At 34.3% G+C, this 21,161-nt stretch overlaps 1 protein-coding gene across 1 annotated transcript in view; it reads left to right on the forward strand.

Annotated features, from left to right (window-relative positions):
• Nucleotides 1-17,358, forward strand: part of GFRAL (GDNF family receptor alpha like) — a 38,571-nt gene extending 21,213 nt beyond the window's left edge. Inside the window, exons 3-5 of the mRNA XM_044675350.1 lie at nt 5,874-5,930; nt 7,001-7,331; nt 17,091-17,358. Of these exons, the coding sequence (XP_044531285.1) occupies nt 5,874-5,930; nt 7,001-7,331; nt 17,091-17,358 (656 nt within the window). The remainder of the gene's footprint in view (nt 1-5,873; nt 5,931-7,000; nt 7,332-17,090) is intronic.
• Nucleotides 17,359-21,161: the final 3,803 nt, after the last annotated feature.

Here is a 21,161-nt window from a genome sequence, read left to right on the forward strand (position 1 = left end):
TGTGTGAAGGAATACATATTCAATCTAGGAGTGTAGTTAATTAAATTCAGATGATAAAGATGCCAAACAGAGATGACTTTTCTTTCTTTTGAGCCTAGATGTAATAGGGAACCACTGGGGTTAACTATATAGGAGAGTAACATGCTCTGACACCTATTCTTTAAGAATATCACTTTGGCAGTTTTGCGGAGGATAATTGTAGATGTTGGAGACATGAAGCAAGGAGACCAAAAACGGAGGCTATGGAATAGTATAAGTGAAAACTGATGAAGTCTTAAATTAATGTGAATATCATGGAATTAGAGAGAAAAGATTTTGATGTGAGAGATATGATATAGATACAATAAGCTGTGGAAAATTATTGCATATGTGCTATGGAGAGAAAAGAACACAGGATAACTCCAAGATGAAAAATAGAGGTGACTATAAAGAAGGTTGCATCCTCAAAAGAAGAATTCTGAAAAATAGTGGCCTTGGAGTTGAGTTTTATTCTAGACTTGAGGCCACCAAATTTAAAATGTATGATAGGCAGAGGATGATGATAATGATAGTGATGGTGATGATGATGATGATGATAATGACGACAATGGTGAGAATGATGATGTCAATATGGGGCTGTAAGTTTTTTGAAGACTTTGGAATCATCTGCAGAGAGATGATATTTAATCCTGTGGTAGTTAATGAGGTAAAAAATAGTAAATGTACAGAAAGAAGAGACCTAAGGACAAAGCCTTGGGCCATATCTATAGTCTATAATGAGCAACTTGATATGGTTGATGGCCTAGGAAAGAAGACTGAGAAGGCCCAGACAATTAAGAAAACAAAGAAGAGAGATTATCTCTGAAATTTAAAGGTATCTTTTTCTTTACATTTTAGTTCTTTACTTAGTAACTACCACTGTCAAGAAAAAACACATTTGACTAAACATATGCATAAATAAGATTATGTGAAAAAATCACAAACTAAATATTGTTTTCAATTTGTTTAAAATATGTAACATATATTCATGCTACTATAAACATCCTTTGCTTTTGAGTTCCTTTGGATTTGTTTTACTTGGATATCTTTCTCTCTTGATTTTGTGGCTGTTACTTTTTTAATGTAATGATGGTATGCATTATTCTTATTCTCCTTTTATCTCATATATTTCACTTTTCTTTATGTTTCCAATATTTTTCTTTTCAATAACATAATACAATACATTATGTTTAACTATCACAATCTACTTGGCCATTTCTCTCATTCATCGCATTTGTGTTATTTCTAGTTATTTTGTCATAAGAAATGAATATTTTGATAAATATTTTCAACATTCACAGCTTTTTACCTCCTCAATAATGCCCTTAGGGCTAACCCTGGTAATGGGATCTCTAGGTCAATAAGCATGAACAGCTTTACAGCTTTTAATGTATATTTCTATCTTGGTTTTTTATTCATAGATACTCTAGAAATGTAATATTAAATCTGTTTCTCCATGTTCCTTAGGTCTCTTCTTTCTGTACATTTACTATTTTTTACCTCATTAGCTACCACAGGGTTAAATATCATCAGTATTTAATATGATCACTTTAGGCTGTCTGGTTCTCATTTGACATGTTTTGTTAGATTGGTCTTTAAGCAGCAGACACAATCTGTTGCCAGGACTATATTCATTCTAAAACAGGTCTTTCCAGCTTGGCCATACTCAGTGGAATATCTTTTCTAGTGCCACAACCCCTCAGGGATGCAGGGTTACCTCTATGGCATGATAAATATAAGGCACTTGCAGAATATTTATGCTTTCAGGTCACTGTGATCCCACCAGACACTATGTTTGTATTATGTGTATGCACAGGCATTATATCTACCATTAACCTCAGGCAGGCATGTGGGGTTCTCCAGATATCTATCTTATTTATCTAAGGTGCTATTCATCTTCTTAACATTTTTCTTACTTATTTTTTAATTGGATTTATCTAGTTCCCAGAGGGGAAAATTAAAATCTTCTAATTTTATTATTTTGTATTTTTTTATTTTGTATTATTTGTTCTTTTTTATTTGTTTATTATATTTATTATTTTGTAACCTCTTTATTATATATTATTTATTTATTATTAATTATATTTATTATTTTGTAACCTCTTTCCATTTATATCTCATTTAGTTTTTCCTTTTAAAATCTTGGTGTTATAACATTTGATGTATATAGATCCAATACTAATAATGCTTCATTACTCATAGTAACCTCCTAAAACATAATATAGTTACCCAGTTCATCCTTTCCAATTATATCTATTTTAGACCCAACTCTATTATAGTTCATGTCTCTGCTCCTGACTTCTCTTGATCAGCTGAAGCATACTATATTTTATTCCAGCCCCTTACCTTCACTCTATATTTGTTTTTCAATTTCAGTGTGTTTCTTAAAAACAACATATTATCAGGTCCTTTCTGCTATCCATTTTCTTCCCATGTGAGAATTCATCCCATAACCTTCAATGTCATAGTTACTAGTTCTGCATTTCCATCTACTCTGTTTCTCCTGTTTGTTCCCCTCTTCATTTCTTTCTGCTATATCACTCCTCAAATGTCCAATTCCTTTTGATCAATACTTCTATTTATATCCTTTCCCAAAAACTTCTCTCATATCCTCTCACCTTTCCTTCCTAGTTTAAAAACTGGTCCACCTTTGTGAAATATATTTTATATATATATATATATACATATATATATATATGTATATATATATATATATATACACACACACACACACACACACACACACACACACACACTCCCCTCTAGGCATCCCTCCCTTCCATATCCCTTTTTATCCCCTTTTCTTCCTTTCTCTTAACCTACATTCTTCTCTTATTCCCTCAGTCTCCTAAGAAGACTCCCAGGCCCTCCCTTATCCCATCCTCCTTCCCTCCTGTTTCTCTGTACAGCAAGACAATTTTTACACTTCTAATTTGTATGTTATTCTCTCTTCATCCCAGATCATCATGATAAGAGTTGGATTCTAGTACTCTCAGCCCTCCACCTTCTTGTCCCTTTCTCCATGCCAGTTCTTCCACTCATTTCTCTTCCGTATCAGATAGCCATTCCACCTTACCTCCTCTTGGCCTATTCCAATATCATTTCAGTTCATTCTATCATGTTCCCTCAACCTCAAGTCTTCCATTCATACTTGTCCCTTCAAATAACCCAAGCAATGATGCCATTCCTAGGGACCATAGATGACATGTTCCCATAACAGAATCAAATAATTTTTACATTTTGGGTAGCTAATGATTGATTAGTCTTTCATTGCTTTTGTATGTTTCTTATGGATCATATTTTCTGCTGAGTTCTAGGTTTTTCTCTAGGAATAGTTGAAACTCCTTCAGTCTGTTAAATATTTTTTTCCCTTTTGTAATTGTGCTTATCTTTGCTAGATATATTATTCATGGTTGTAAACCAAGTTATTTTGTTCTGTGAAATGCTGCGTTCCACGTCCTTCATTCTTTTAATGTTGTGGCTGCTAAGTTTTGTGTTATTCTAACTGTAGCACCATAGTATTTAAATGGTTTTTTCCTTGATTACTTGTTTTTTTATATTATATTTTATATTATATATTATATTACATATAAAATTTAGCATCCAGGCCATTAGATTTAATTATTGGCTTTTTCTCCCTGGAATCCTGTTGTATTTATGTGTTATCTCAGGTTTCAGGATTGGTTTTTGTGTGTTTTTTTCCTAGGTTCTATTTAGTTATTACAATTTTTATAGTCCAAAGTCAGTTGTACTTCTGGTCCTCCACACAAGCCACAGAGATATCTTACTAGTCTGAAATAATAGATTTTTTATAAAAAATAAAAATTTAAGAAGAAAAATTGTAGGCTTGTATACTTAAGTCCAAAATAGTCATCACATACAAACAGAATGAAATTACTTTTGTGGGAAAAAAAGATACGGCTTTGAGTTGAAAAGTTCAATAAGAGTAAAACATGTGGTACAGTTGTCAGAATATTCAATATAACCTTGGATTGTATTGAATTAATGGGCAAGTTAGAAGAGCTCAGGCTAAGTATGAACAGTTGTTTCCAGGCTTGGGAATAATTTTTTAAAAGACTGAGAAACCACATAGTATCCAACTAAAGGTGGCCAGGTGTAATATTGGGGTTATAAAGGATGTTAATTAAGAAGGATACTGTTTGTATATACTTTGCTGGTTGATCACAAAGTATTCACAGTTTTCCTCCTTAGGGCTCAGTGCACAAACTGGTCTGGAGATCTTTCTTATAAAAACAAAACTCTTATTTATATATATTAAAGGTTTAAGGATATATAAAAGGGTTCCTTAACACTAAAGAATCTAAATCACTCCACCCAACCAAATTTCACTGTAAGGCAAAGTCTTCGAATATCAGAAATTCACTGGAGCTATGCTATTTCTCCTTAACTCTTACTAGAAATCCCAAGCTAACTAAATTCTTAATTATCTATTAATTAAAGTTATCACCAGAGCAAAATGGCTGCTCTCAATACAGCTGAGTGTGACTCTAAGATTTTCCCTCAGAGTCAGAGGTGAACACTGTCTTCTGGTCTTTCTTCCTCTCACAAAATATTTTTCACAACAGCAAATCTGACAAGTTCTTCATCCTGATGTATTTCCACAGTGAGGAAAGTGAAAAACCCTCAAAATGGTTTAAGAATTCTTTTTCTTTCCTATCACCAGCAGAGCTATATCCAGAGAGAAAAAAATGAGTTGGTCAGTCTCTTCAGAAGTCAAAGACCAACTGCTCCCAGAACTCTGTCTGCCTTCCTCCTTCAAAGTTCCAAGCTCATGCACAGAACACTCTCTTGCCTCAGCCACTCTGCAGTCTCTGGGACAACCTCACAAAATTCCTTATCTTATCAAACCGTATCAATATATTTCTAATTTCCTTTCTACACAGGATGCTAAGAAGTCTTGAAAACAATTTATATGGGTAACAGTTGAGAGAACTTGGGAGAAGAGAAAACTTGAGGCTCACATGATAGCTGTCAAGTATTTAGCTTACATATGTGGAAGAGGGAGTAGACATATTTAAGCTTCTGATGACATAACTAGTATGATGACATAAAGGAGTTAGGTTTCAACTCAACACAAGAGTTTTGGAACAGTTTTGGTTATTCACAAATAGAATGAATTATTTTAGTAGGTAATGAGCTTAATCACTGGAAGTGCACTAGCATACAATGAACAATTTTTTAAAAGAGGATTTTGGAGATTATTTAGTACAACTCTTTTATTTTGCAAATGACAGTCCTGGCCAAGAGAGGTAAAGTGACTTGACCAGGGTAACAGTATCAGTGCAACAGAGGAAAGACTATAATATGATGAGAAATGATGACGACAATAATGGTGATAAATTAGAGCCCTAGTCCTTTGATTACAAATCTAATTTTCTTTTCCCCAGAACATGCTTCCACAAATAATTTCTGAGATCCTTTCCAACAGTAAGAATTATAATATACTAGTAGTTCAGTAACCTCTTTGGGGACTAAAATAATTTGAGAAGACAATGTTGTCTGAATTAAACTTCTAGAGGATCTAGGCCTTAAAAGGGAGGTTAATTTGACTCAGAAAACGTGACTGAGCCATTGCTTATGCCCAAATACATGGCTCAGTTACTACTATTTGTTCCTATGTTTGAGTTTAAAAGGCAAGAATGGTGAATTGATTTGGAAAATAGTTGAAAGCATTTGTTTTGCTCAGTTCTTTGTTCAAATCTCATTCTGAATTATTTCTTGATATTTCTATGTTTGCTAATTGTTAACTTTTTAAAATGGTCTCTGTTCATAGCCATATGTATCTGTTACATTTAGGGAAATTTTCAGTCATAATTTTGTTTCTTTCCTCCTAGATTACATTAATGAGCCTATTAAATTGCAATGGGATCAAACTACTCTTTCTCACCTTGGTAAGCATTATAAGAGCTAATCTTGTAGACCACATGATGTGGTAATTCAATTATTTTTATTATTATAAATACTACTCAACAAATAGACCAAATATTTCAAAATGATTTGCATATATGTATTATTTATCCCTCCAGAGACACACGTATATTATCAAAATATATTTTAAGGATATATATGTATGTGCAAATACATTAACTTTCCATACTTTCTCATTCTAAGTTATTTGAACCTCAGTTACTACATCAGTAAATTGAAATAATAGATCTATGGTACAGTTAAGAGTTCTGAAATTAGATTCAAAGAACTTGCATTCAAATTATGATTCTAGGATGACATTGGGTGAATCTCTTACCCTCCCTTTCACTATAAATTGGAAGTGTTTGACTAGATGGATTTAAAAGTCCCTTCTATTGCTAGATCATGATCCTATGATCCTAAAATGGGCAATGAAATAACATTTGTAACTTATTTTGCAAACATAAAAGTCCAATTTATTATTATTGATATTATTATTAAATTAACAAAAAGTAATGAGATGATCTCGTGTCCTTTTTAATTCATCTGAAAAATTTATGCTGTGGGATTTCAATCCAAAACTGTTCCTACTCTTCTCACAGCCCTTCAATGGCAGAATGAATAAGAAATAAGTATTCAGATCATTGACTGCTCAGTTCTCATTAAATCCTTATTGCTATTATTGTTTTCACTGTTGTAAATATATGATTCTAATCTTTTATGAACCAACCAGTGTGAAAACTCAGTGCTTTAGTCTACTCTCTAACACAGAGCCTTAAAGAGTTGTCCAAAACTTTCGGAGTTTTTGTTACATATTTAAGACAGAACTGAAACCCAGGTCTTTCTGACTTCAAGGCAAGTCCTCTCTGTATTATACCATCCTGATTCTCACAGGAAATTCTTACTTTCTCTAAAGCACAGTAGCTGTTGCAGAAACCACCAGATTAGTAATGCTCTCATATATCAGTTTGAGATGTCTCACAGTATTTTCTAGGTGTTCCATGTGTAGATGTCTACTTATTTGCCTGTATTCTGAGCATATGACTGCTTTTAGAAACCCAAGGGATCTGGTCCTGTTTGGAAGCAGCACAGATTTGCATTGGAGATGTCATATGTAACAAAAAGTTGGCTCTGTACCTTGAGGCTTGTTCAACAACTGGAAGACCATGCAATCTGACACAATGCCAAGCAGCCATCCGCTTCTTCTACCAAAACATACCTTTTCACATTGGCCAGATGTTGGCGTTGTGTGACTGTGCTCCAGCCGATACACCTTGTCAGAAGATCAAAGACATTCTTCATAGCAAGTCGTGTGCCATGAATGTAGTTCCACTCCCATCATGCCTTGATGTGATTCACAACTGCCGAGATGATGAAATATGCAGGTAAATAAAAGCATGTCTTCCCAATTTCTTAGTTTGGTACTTTACTTGTTACTGTGCAGTCCTAACACTTGAACTGCTTCATTCAGTCACAGTCCTTCCTAGCAAAAAAGAGAACAAAACAAAACTATAAACAAAAGCAATATATTGACACAGCTAGACTAATTTTATGGGAAATGCAATTTTCTATACCTCATTTATACTAATTCTATCACAATCAAAAGCATCTAAAATATATACACATGTAAACATACACATATACTTATATACTCCATGTACATATTTGTGCATAGGCATGTACATGCATGTGTATATTCACACATGTGCACGCACAAATGCATGTGCATACATATAAACATGCATTCATGTGGGTGCCTATAGACACAATAAACATTATTGTATGCCATATGTGCTAAAATTTTTAATTTAATGTGCATATGTGTTGTTTTGTTGTTACATATACATATAATTTATTTGCTATATTAAATGCGCATGTGTCATTTGTGTATGCATTATCTATGCATATAATATGTATTTATTATTCATGCATATACATATGCACATGTGTATAAGTATATTTAAATATTCACAAGTACATGCATAGTATTATGCGAGATGCAATTTAATATCTAAAAATTTGACTGAGTAGGGGACAGGTAGTATTGGTAATGTTACACATTCTGTTCCAAAAAACTTGGTCTCCGGCGACTTTTCCAGTTTATTTTGTGTTACTACTTTCATACATATATTTTAGTCAAATTGTCCTTATTGCTTTTCTTCAAATATGGCATTCAGTCTCCTGTCTCTGTGACTTTGCACAGGCTCTACTCCATTCATAGAATGCCTCATTTCGGCCTCCTTAAATGCCAAATTTCATTTGAAACTCAACTAATATGCTAATTCTTGCAAAAAAAAAAAACCTTTGCTGATAGTTCAAATTACTATTGCTCTTCCCAAAATAATCTTGTGCCTTTTTTGTATATATCTTATGTGAATATATATAGACATGCCCTCTTGCCCATTACTTGGAAATGTCTTGAGAATAGAATGTAGTTTGTAGTTTGTAGTTTCTATATGCTATGACTGTTACATATTAGGAACTAAAGAAATGATTGCTGATTGACTAAATGTATTGATTGCTTTCGACTCTTAATATATGGTCCTATGAGCCTATGTCTTTCTTGGAAAATGAAAGAGTTGGACTAAGTTATCTTTCAGTCTTTTTTAGTTCTAAATTTATAATTCATGAACTAGAATTACCAGTATGACAGCTAGTATTTGCATAGTATTTTAACATTTATAGTGTTTTAAAATTTGCATTATTTATTTTATTTATTTAATAATTGTAAAGGGCAAATATTACCCATTTGATCCTTGAAACAATCCTCAAAGTAGGTGCCAGTATTTTCCTCAATTTTCAGAAAACTAGGGCAAACTAAAATTAAATTACTTGTTCTGAGTCACACAGCTAAAGTGTCTGAGGCTGGATTTGAATTCAGGTCTTCTTGAATGTAAATATAGTATTCTATCCCCTGTACTATCTAGCAGGAGGAGAGGATTGAAGATGAAGGGAGTTGACTAAAATGCTTTTGATCATTTGATTCCCCAATAATAAAATTGAGGAAACAGATAACAGAAATAATAATGTGTAAGTTTAAAAAAATACAAGTATATTTTAATATTCTATTACCTCTTTATGACGGCTGAAGTTCTCTGATCAATTAATTGAACGAGAGATCGGTTAGACATTTTGCTAGTAAAGGATTGCCTTTACCCAAGTTAACTCTTAAACAAGTGAGGCACGTTTTTTAAGGAGTCAGAGACTAGAGATGGCTCTGTGAATTATGCCCTGGTAACAAAGAGGAGTCAGATATTGAAGAATCTTGCACTTTAGGATAGTTTCTCAAATCTGGAGGAAACAAGAATTTCTTTGCACTCTTCACCCCACCTCCTACTGGCCATGACATTTTCCATCTGGAAACAATTCATTCAATAAGATGAGCAGGCAGTTGAGGTAAGGGACAATTCTGAAAAATGTGATGTCTGTGAATCAAGAAAAGATGGAGAAAGTCTTATCATTTTGAAATTTAGCTTCAGAGGAGTCCAGAGGGTCCAGAGCAGTGGTTTGTTCAGCAGTCAGCCAATGAATGTTGTCTTAAGACCTACTACGTACCAGGTGTTGTGTTGAGCATGAGAAGCAGACACTCATGAGGAGAGAAAGAACATTGGACCTGTAAAATGTTGGTGTGTTACTTGCCTGGGTCAATCCAAAAGGTGTACCTCTCTAGTTGTGTATTATATCTTGATGCTTAATCTTCCTACTGACACTGCATCTATTTGTGGGAGACTATATCCCATATTTAAGGGGGAAATATTTTGTAGCTGTCGAAAGTATGATATTGCCTCAGTAAAATGTCATGGCTATGAGCTAAATCATGTCCTCTGGATGACTACTGAAGGCAAGTGCTCCAGTGGGTATTCATGACCTGAAGTATCAAGTTGACAAACCTACAGGGTAATTTGGACTTTCAAGTCACTGTATCTAGGGAACTAATTTTTGACTATGAATTAGAGAATAACATCAAGAAGGCACTGCATCAACAAATCAACAAAAGTTGCACAGATTTGAGGGGAGTGTATGATTCATATTTTTGCTGCCTGTGCTCTCTTCCCAACCTAAGAACCACTTCAGTTATATATTCCTTGTTGCCTAACCCTTATGGAAAGTATTTTTTCTTGTAAATTTTGTTCCTAGCCCTGACTACATCTCTGTCCCCACTCCAGTGGTACCAAACTCAAAAAAGAAGTAGGCAATATTAAACTCTACATAATGTTCCCTGAAGGCCACATACTGACTTAGTTTTAAAGTATATTATTATCTATATTTTATTGTATTTGTATTTATTTTGTTAAATATTTCCTAATTACATTTTAATCTAGTTTGGGTCCTGGGAATGTTGGGGCATTCTGGTTGGGACTTCTGCTTTACTTTATCCCAGAAGCCTGATTTAAACCTAACCCTTTGTTTCATGAGTCAAGGTAGAGTACTGTCTTTAAGAGTCCTTTATGTAACTCTGAATCTAAGCACTGAGTTTGATTCTGTGAGAGGAAGGCAAGGGAATGTGAAAGAGAAAATGATGACCCTTCATTTGTATGAATTAAATAGATACTAATGACTTTAGGTTTGATGGAAATTTAACTCATTAATACTGTTTATTATTATTTAATCTGCTTCCTCACATTAATAAGTGTCTCTAAACATGTGTGACTTCCATTTCTACCTACGTGGTTTCCAATATTCATTGGGAAGAATAGAGTCCCTTAGGTTATAAACTCATAAAAAAAGCGATAAAAATCACTTTTTTCCATTCTCATTGTTTGTGATTCTCAGTGCCAAGTCATAATTGCTGCTATAGGCATCGTCAATTCAACTGAATGTTCTGAATGATATATGTTTGCCCTGAGGGGCTGAATACTTGAAAAGTCAAATGCCTTTTTAAAGTCATATCTTTCTTCACCCATTATTACCAAAATCTTAAAGTTGGAAACAATAAAGCAAAGTGAGCTTTACAAAGTTTCAACACATTTGTCAAAGAAGTCTTATTTATTCAGGCACACATTGGATTAGGGGGATAGATTATATTATAATTCAAGATTCAGAGAGGTCATCAAGTCCAAGGCTCTCATTTCACACTTGAAGAAACTGAGACACTTACAGGTGAAATGACTCACCAATAGTAACTCAAGTATTAAATGGTAGAAGAGAGATTTGAATTCAGCTTCCAAATTTTCCATTACATATTAAATTTTCTTTCTCCTGAAACACAAGGATTGAATCAAAATGTAAGAGTTCAGAAGTACAAAAATAGTAACTTTTGCATTATTTGCTTTTGTACTAGAATTCTATAGGAATGCTCACTTTCTTCACACTATTAATACTTTCACTTTAATATTTGTTGCCTTGCAAGTCATTAAGATATTTCCTGATGCCATAAAATGCATTTCTCTTGCCTAATGGTTCTATTGACAATCTCTAGTATTTCTTACTATTTCTCCAGTACATCCAACTAGCAGGCTGAATCCCCATTGTTTTTCACTCACTTTTTTTTTCATGATTCATATTCTGCTCTTTCTATAGTCACCCACAAAGAGCATAGCATTTTTCCCCATTGGGGTATTTTTGAAATCTTTTTCAATTCAATCACTTCTTCACGTGACTTTAATTCCTCATTTAATAGGAACTTCTACTTTTCAGTAATTCTATGTGTCTTAATTACCATATCTTAGTTGACTCAGTATATACCATTTCTATATGCTGCACTATCCATTCTTTCCTTCATTCTCTCATTCTTTCTCTGTAGCTTTCATCTGGCCACCAAACAAACACTATATATTTTTAAATCAGCAAATGTAGCTATACCATATCACTTCATTTTAAAAATTACCAAATTCAGGCTAAGGATAGGATTAGTACCATGCCAAAGTTACCTAAATAGTACAATAGGGACTCCATAACTGTGAGGGATATGTTTCAAGACCTATTGTGAAAAGCTGATATAAGAAGACCCCTCTTGACCCTATATATAATGTGATTTTCTCATATGTACATATGTATAATAAACAATAATTGATAAATTGAACACACATTTAAACATAACCAACATCAAATAGAGTAACAACAAAATATATTATGCATTATTATGCAGTGCTTTTCAGTTGTCCTCTCATGCAGGGAATATGTTCCAGACCCCTGTATAGATGCCTGAAAGTGACAGTTCTCAATTTAATTTTAAAATGTTAATACCTATTTTAACTTTATTTTATAACACTCACTTCTCTCAAGCTATTCCTAACCCCTGGCTTAGTTTCACAGCTCCCACTCCCTTGTTCCCCACCAAAAATCTCCAAGTTAAAGCAGAAGAAAGAACTAACGCCCACTCTGCCACACCAGGTAGACTGCAGCCAGGGGTGGACATCAAGTGCAGAAAGAGGAAATCCTTGCCCCTCTCTGCCCATGCTTTCCAGTCCGAGACTCCTCAAATCTTTGAACCCAGTCCTGACCCCCTCTTTCATCTGGCAGCAGTTACTCTTCTTGCCCTTTTCTTTCCCCTGGAATTCCCAGATAACCAGGAGAAATTGAAATCTTTGAAAGTGAAACCATGGGTAAAGAGAGACTATCATATTTAGTATAGGTATGAATTCAAGTTCTCTGACTACAAATCTAGCAGTCTTTTCACTGCCCCTTTTATTGCTTCTACTGATATTCTCCTAACTGTATTAATTATATATACGCATGAGAAATAGTATGACACGGAGAAGGTATTCTTATACCAGGAACTCTCTAAGTAAGACTGTGAACTTGGATGGGAAAAAATTCTTTGTTTTGCTATAATCAGATTTCTTGGTAATCCTCTGTATTTTATTTTAGGTATTTTTAAAAAGGTAGAGAAAGGATCAACAAGGTCCACTGACTGCCAAAGGGCTCCATCACACACACAGTTAAAAAAACCCCTGGGGCAGTTGGGTAGCTCAGTGGATTGAGAGTCAGGCCTAGAGATGGGAGGTACTAAATTCAAATCCGACCTCAAACACTTCCCAGCTGTGTGACCCTGGGCAAGTCACTTGACCCCCATTGCCCACCCTTACCACTCTTCTACCTATGAGCCAATACACAGAAGTTGAGTTTTAAAAAAAAACAACAACAAAAAAAACCCCTGGCATAGTAAAAAGAGGTCTAACCTTAGAATGAGGAAAACTTACTTACAATTTTGTGCCTTTAACAAATACTAGCCTTTGACCTTCAGCAAATCATTTAAATGTTTAGGGCCTTCAGGCAATTCTCTAAGACTCTAAATTAGAGCTTCTATCTGCCTCCATGGATAGAACTTTAATATTAAGAATATCCTACATATAATCTTATATACTTATATAATCATATCAGATAATAATTATATATGTAATAAATATATGTAATATATAATTTTATAAACGTATGTAATCTTATATACACTAGTGAACACATGTCCACACCACCTTCCTACAAATGTTCAGTGTAGTCTTCTTTTCTGATCCATCATTATCCTTTCCTCTCCCATTCTCCCAGCTTTCTTCACTTGTAAAATATAAATTTGGCCTACCTACTTCACAAGGTTAATTAGAGTAAAACACTTTCAAAATGGAATGGGAACTTGTAACTTTACAATGGAGGAAAGGTTGACTCCTCCCCTATTCATGCTTGTGTGTTAGGAGCCTCTGCAAAATGCTTGTCTCTAATCCCTTTCGTTTTAAAGATATTAAAGGGAGGGGTTGGCAGGCTCCTGGGTAGCTCAGTGATTCTAGAGTGAGGCCTAGACATGGAGGTCCTGAGTTCACAGATGCTTCCTCACTCTATAACCCTGGGTAAGTCATTTAACCCCCTTTGCCTAGCACTTACCACTATGGGTTTTGAACTGTTGTGGCTGGAGGAACTGCATCCCTAAACGGGCCCCAGGGTCCCACCCTCTGCTTCCTGGTGTGCTGGGGAAGGACAATGCTCCCCACAATTTCCTAGTGTGGGATTGATCTCGAATTGGACCAATCCCGTGCTAGAGAGGGGCCCGCCCTCCCTACTTCCGGGCGCGGGATTGGTCTATAAGAGGACCAATCCCGCGCCTAGGAGGAAATTTTGAGTCAAAATTGAGAGAGGTAGTTAATTTGGTCGGGGAGGCGAGGGGAGCCGGGGTAAGGGGTGAGGGCGGGGGCGGGGAACACTCTGGTTGCCTTTTCTTTAATAGTTTTAAAAAAGGATCTACGGATAGAGTTTTATCTTTTAGTATCCTCACTACTCTTCTGCCTTGGGACCAATATACAATTTAAGACAGAAGGTAAAGGTGGGTTGTTGTTTTTTTTTATTTAAAAAAAAAAAGTATTAAGAGAACTGGAGAAGTTCCAGATTAATTTATGTGACCTTGACCAGCTGCCAAGGAAGGAGGTGGGAAATTAAAAAATGATATGAAGGAGATAGGAGTATCTGCGCTTCTCTAAAAGACTCAGTGGGAGACATTTATCAGCAGTAGGTACATTGACTGGATATTGAAAAAGAGGAAAGTTAATCAAAATCAATTCACACTTACTGCACCTGAAGTGAGAAATCAAAACAGGTATATAATAGCTTGATGAACTTCTAAATATGGTTTATGCTTAGAGCATGGGGTTTGGGTAATAGGAGATGATGAGCACAAGAAAGTTATTGAGTAAAAGAAGGTTTATTAGGATATAGGAGAACAGCTATCAATCAGAGATGCTCAGCTATCTAATACTAGTATAAGAGATCCTGAATCAGTATCTCATATAGCTATACATCATTCTGGATGCAATAATTTCAATTACTAGACACAAAATGGGTTCCTTCCAAAATGCAAATGGGAATAGAATAGCAGTTGGGACTTCTGCAAACACTGAGGAATAAGAGACTTTTTTTAAATTAAAAGAGGATTTAATACCTCAGGGTCTAGGTGGAAAAATTCTTTAGAATTATACTGCTTCCATGGGACCATTGCGATAAGTCTTCCACAGGCTGGAAAACTAAACCAAGCTTTCTCAACTGCTAAGCGACTCTTTGTCACTATCTGAAGGTAATATTATCTCAAGTTGACCTTGTATAAAGTACAAAAAAAGGGAATATTGAAGCCCAAGGTGGCAATACATATCTTCCCTTCCTCTGATGAGAAACACAAGATGTGAGAGAAATCCTGAGAACCAGAAACACTAATTGAAAAGGACAACTTAAGACTTTCTTTAGATATGGGAACATCATTTTGATTTTAAATAGGTAGAGAGATGTATAATCAGAACAGCAATGTGGGATTTTTTCAACCATGAGTAGTATTGGCTTAAGAATTAGAGACATAGTCTACTGTCATTTCTCCATTTGCATCATTAGTTACCTCTTGCAAAGACTTAATATTTATTTTAAATTGAGAATAGTTTATTTTTCCTTCAAGCTAGGTTTATTCCACTTTTGAGGGAAGCTAGAATTTCTGGCACAATCGAAAGAATCAATTTGCTGTTTTAATAAAATAGAGACAAGGTAGTAAGTAATTGATATTTGTTTAAAAAGAAAAATCACTTTCACATAAATTAGAAAAAATGATTTGTTTATATACTATCTAAAATAAAATGCACCACAGATATTATTTAACATTTAGCAAGCATTTTATCATTTACAAAATTGATTATTAATTAACATTTCTCCAGGAAAAACTTGCTATAAGCTCCAGACATCGAGAAAGGGGAACAAAGATCAATAAGAATACATAGAATTTTTTTTTCCAATTAGAGAAGAAAGGATTGGTAATGCTTATAGGTAGGATTTAAGGGCCCAGTGGATGATAGAATAAAGACAATTTAAAGAGGGATTAAAATCAAAAAGACAAAATAAATGATTAAATGATCAAGTTTCTGGAGGAGATTAGAGGGCATAGGATCAAGAATTCTTTAAGACAAAGTATGACATCTCACTCAGAGATTAAAGAAAAAAAGGGGACATGATGAAGAGAATTTAGAATTATGGAACAAGGGATTAGAGGTACATTTTATACACCTGTTGAGAAAATGTATGTGTGTGTGTGTGTATGTGTGGGTGTGTTTATACATTGATGATTTCTCTTTAAATAAATTCAACTTTTGAAGAGATAAATGTACCAAATCTGTTGGTTAATACTTACTCATATCTTAAAGGAAAAGACATTCAGGTATCCTATATAGTCAGTGTTCCTCAGACTTCATTTAAAAAAAAAAAGTAAGAAAGTATATTTCCATAGACCTCTTTCAGTGATCATTGAACCAAAGACTACTACTAGCCATATTAACCATATGAACCATAGTTGAAATTAAAATCAATGAGAATTGATACCCGCTTTTAATCAGAAATAGAATTTCATGTGCAGATTCCCTTCCTTTTTCCCATTGGAAATATTTTCTTATATAACTTTAGCTTTCATTTGCATTGTAGGAAGGCCCTACAATTCCGTATTTTATATCATACAAGTTTTGAGGAAGAATAAATGAAAGCAGTCTTCCTGCCTCAGTAAGAAATAAGATTTTGTGTTACTCCCTCACACACTCTTCATTCGGGATAAATTGTACTATTTGTTCTTCTTTTTTGCCTAATAGTCCCTTATCTGATTATTTCCATGCCTGAAATTTTCCCTTTCTCTTTTCCACTTCATGGAATCTCCCTTCAAGACTTGGCTCAAATGCTCTTTCCTACTTACAACCTATTCTAATCCCCTCTCCCTTAGTTGTTAATGCCTTCCCTACTGAAAATTACTCTGCAATTCCTTCATATTTTATTTTAACCTGTTTAGTAGTGGGGCTTAGCAAATGAAGGTCTGGTCTTAAAGTCAAGAAGACCACAGTTAAAATTCACAGCTCTCTTACATACTAGATGTGTGAACCTAGACAAGATAGTTACTTTCTTAGTCATCTAATCTAGGCAGTTCTCTGAGAGGATGAATTGAAAACAGGAACTAATCTGCATTAGTAGGAAAAGTGATATCTTGACCTTCCTACACCAATGAAATAAGAGGTCCTATTAAAAATTATCTGCACATAATTTTTTTTCTCTAAGTAGGATATGAGCTCCTTAAGGATAAGTAATGTTCCTTTCACATAGTAAATACTTGATAATTTTTTAAGCACAGCAGGTGTTTAATAAATGATTATTGATTGATCGGTGAATAACCAATAACCATTCTTGACCTTTTTTTTTTTTTTTACCAGAAGTCACTATGAAACATTTCTGCCAAAATGCTGGCAGCGTGTGACTGAAAAATGCTATTATGATGAGACTTGCATTAATACCTTCAGTAAGGAAGACCTAACTTGCTCAGCAGATGATAAATGCAAAGCTGCCTATATTAACATCCTGGGGACCATCCTTCATGCCCAATGCACCTGTGGCTCCATTCCATTCACTGAACGGCCTTTATGTGAAATTTTTTATCACATGCTTCAGAGCACATCCTGCTTCAGTAAGTCATCTGATTAATATAATAACCCTTAAAATATGTCAATTTTTATGGAACAACTAGATCTAAAGCTCTCTCTCTGTCTGTCTCTGTCTCTCTATCTCTGTTTCTCTCCCTCTCCCCCATCTCTCTCTTTGTCTCTGTCTCTGTCTGTCTGTCTCTGTGTCTCTCCCTCTCTATCTCTGTTTCTCTCTCCATCTCTCTCTATCTTTCTGTCTCTATCACTCTGTCTTTCTGTCTCTATATATATGAAAAATACATATACATATGAAAATATACAGACATATCTATACATGTATGTATGTGTACAAGGAATGTATACAAACTCATGTATACATACATATCTGTGTATGTGTATATATTAATATATCTATACTTTTATATGCATTCATAGGGAAAGTGGCACCTTGACCTTCCTATGTCAATGAAATCAGAAATTCTATTTGGAAAAAAAGTATCTGTGTATAAGTTGTTTCTCCAAGTAGAATATGAGCTCCTTGAAGGAGGGGAATGTTTGATTTTTACCTCACAAGCACTAACACAGTATTTCACCTTTCATATAGTAGAAAACTATATGTAGATCTCATTTCCATCTTTACAGCTATCTCTATAGATCCCAATTTCTGTGCCTAATTTTAATCTAATAAATAGGTATTAGCTACTTTTTTAAGGGGATAAGAAGGAATAAACTGTCATTATTCATCAACTACTTTTTCATTTATTGGAAATCATCCCAATATCGATTGCTGTATTATTGTAGGATGTTACTACAGGATAATATTTATCATTCTGGCTCTAGCCAGGTTGAGAAATGAAAGAGACTTTCAGTGTTAAAGTACTATTTGTTAAGGGTAGCTGGGTCATGCAATGGGTTGAGTGTCAGGCCATAAGGCAAGATGTTTCATTTTTCTGAGTGCAAATCTAGACTCAGATAGTTAGAAGGAAATGGAAAACCACTACAGTATCTTGGCCAAGAAAATCCCAAATGAGGTCATAAAGAATATACATTTACTGAAAAGACTGAACAACACCTACTTTTTTAGTTCCTATGAGAAATGTCTTTATTCTTTCTTCCTAACTCTGTGATGTTTATTATACATCTATAATAACTTTCTGAAAAATCAATTTCCTGGAGTGTGTATGTATGTGTGTGTTTTAAATAATGAGGAGAATAGATTCAATATAACAATTCTAAAGTTGGATCAGTCTGACTTGGAGGCCATTGAGTCTAGTCTATTCTCTTCATTTTAAAATTGAAAAACAGTCAAGGCCCAGAATGTTAAATGACTTTCCTCAGGTCACAGAGGAATCTACATAACAGAATTTAGAGGATGAATTTGGAGAAAAACAAGCCTATTTTTTCAAAACTCTTTTTCCCCTCAATCCTAAATTTTTATATTAGACAACTTATCTTTTTTGGTGATGAAAATCCTTATGGGATTCAATTTCAGTACAGGGAACAGCTTTTCAATGCTTGTCTAAACCTGAGGCTCATATTTGTTAGGATAATTGCTCTGTAAAAGAAAACATTTGAGAAAGAATTATCTTTATAATACAAGTGAAATTAATGTTTAAAAACAAGAGCTCTCCAGAAAAGGAGATAGGATGTTGAAAATATAGAATATACCTGGGAGCACAGAGTATGCTCTGAACTAAATACCTATATGTCATGTGTGGAAATAATATTTGTCTTTTCCTCAGTTTTCTTATCTTTCAAAGGATTGAGGTCCATTCGAGCTTATAGAGATTTTACATGTCTGAACTCTAAATTTAGCATAGTACCTTGCACATAATAGGTACTCAATAAAAGGTTGGTGACTAGAATTCAATGTAATAATTAAAATAGTTTTTAAAATATACACATTTATTCATATCACTGGGCCTTTGTTCAACTGAGTAGGTAAGATTCTTCCCTGCCATCTCATTCTCATGATGGCATCCTCTTATTCAACAATGTGCACCTGGGCACTCTGATTACCCTATCCCACCTCGAGAATGCTGAGCAAAACATTGGCCAGTTGGTATGTGACCTCCCCACTCCCACTCTGACCAATCCCTTTTGACACTGCAAAAGATGGGTTATAAAAATGTTTAATATAGCAATGAAACTCTGATTTCCAAAGCTACAGATCCACCTGGTGCTTTTTTATCTTGTGCAGATTTTTCACATGTCTTCTCTTATGGGGAATACTCATTTACTAATCTTCCTCACAACACTTCCAATGGACATCTGACTAATATGCCAGGTCCCTTCTTTTAGGTCTCTTGATAAGGCATATGAAGCATGTGATCTGTCCATTGGGGATTCTTTTCTCATACTACATGATTAGGCTTTTTCCTTTCCCAGTTATATACATTTCAATATAGTATCTTTTATTTTGGGCCATTTAGTCTAATTAAGAGAATATTGTTATTAAAAAAGGAACCCTTGTTTCAAGAAATCACCTGCATTCAAATGCAATGCAAAGTATTCTCTTTGTTCTTTTCCATTTGGGGGCCATTTTACTGGTTCTTTACAATAATTTTCTGAACTAAATATACTTGTACTTGAGTTGTATGACCTACCATTCAAATGAATAGCATCTCCATTTTTTCTCATGTTTGTATGTGTGTATACATACAAAGAATACATATATGTAAAAGACTTCCAATTATCTGTGGTTTAATTCAATCAGAATAATGTTGTTTACCCACAGAAGCAGCTGGGAAATCTCTTCCATCTAACTTCTGAGCTATACAGGCTTTATCTCAGTATCTAAAAAATTCAGAGGATAAACTTCCCTGCAACACTTCACATTTATGAGAGCAATATTGAACAAAACTATTTCTTATGTCAAATACTTCAATTCATCTTCTTAGTTTTTAATATGTATGTGAGAGGACACTATTCTTTAGGGTAAATATTTGATCAAATTAAGATAAATAGATAAGATAGAAAGATATTTAACCAACAATAAACAAAATGACATTTCTTTTAGTTAAATGAATAACTACAGACATGGCTAGCTGTGAAATCCTATTCTCTTTTCAAAATTAAATCAGGGATATTCTCAATGTTTATAAAACATAACCTTCTAGAGAACAGAGAATACTCCTCCCCCCCCATTCATCTCTAGTACACAACACAGTCCTTGGAACAATTGAAAGGGTTTAATAAATGTTTACTGATTGATTTATTATATTACTGATTTTGTAGATTATTTTACTTTAAAATAGGAATGAGAAAATAGGAATATTCATCTTTATGTAATGATATTCGTTCAGTTTCCTTTTTGTAGTTGCAAAAAAATTATGACATTTTCCAAGCAAATTCACTTCCCTTTTTTTGCATATCATGAGAACTCCCTGATAGCTTCACAACTATCTTCAAATCCATCATGGACCTTTTTGGCATATTAACTGTCAACAGCTCTTGTTAAACTGTTATTCCTCTTTATTTTTTTAAATTTCATTTTAACTCTTTTATGTAGCACACTTATGATTATAATGTTAGACCTTTCCCCTCACACCTTCCCTTTTTTCTTAACTTGCTGATAACTATGAAGAACATGACCCTTCTCCCATTCACCTAAAGTTACAATCAATGTATAATTCTCAACCTTTCACTATCTCTCACCACCCCATCTCTCCTGTATCCAATCTGTTATCAAATCTTCCATATTATCTTTACTTACACTGTGACTACCCTGAAGTAGGACCCCATCACCTCATACTCAGAAATATTACAAAAGCCAGCTTGTTACTTTTCCATCAACAAATATCTATCTACTCAAGTCCCTCCACCAATCAGTTATTAAAGTGATCTCCCTAAAAAGCACATTTG

The sequence above is a fragment of the Gracilinanus agilis genome, chromosome 4 (assembly GCF_016433145.1).
Source record: "Gracilinanus agilis isolate LMUSP501 chromosome 4, AgileGrace, whole genome shotgun sequence".
NCBI classification, from domain to species: domain Eukaryota; kingdom Metazoa; phylum Chordata; class Mammalia; order Didelphimorphia; family Didelphidae; genus Gracilinanus; species Gracilinanus agilis.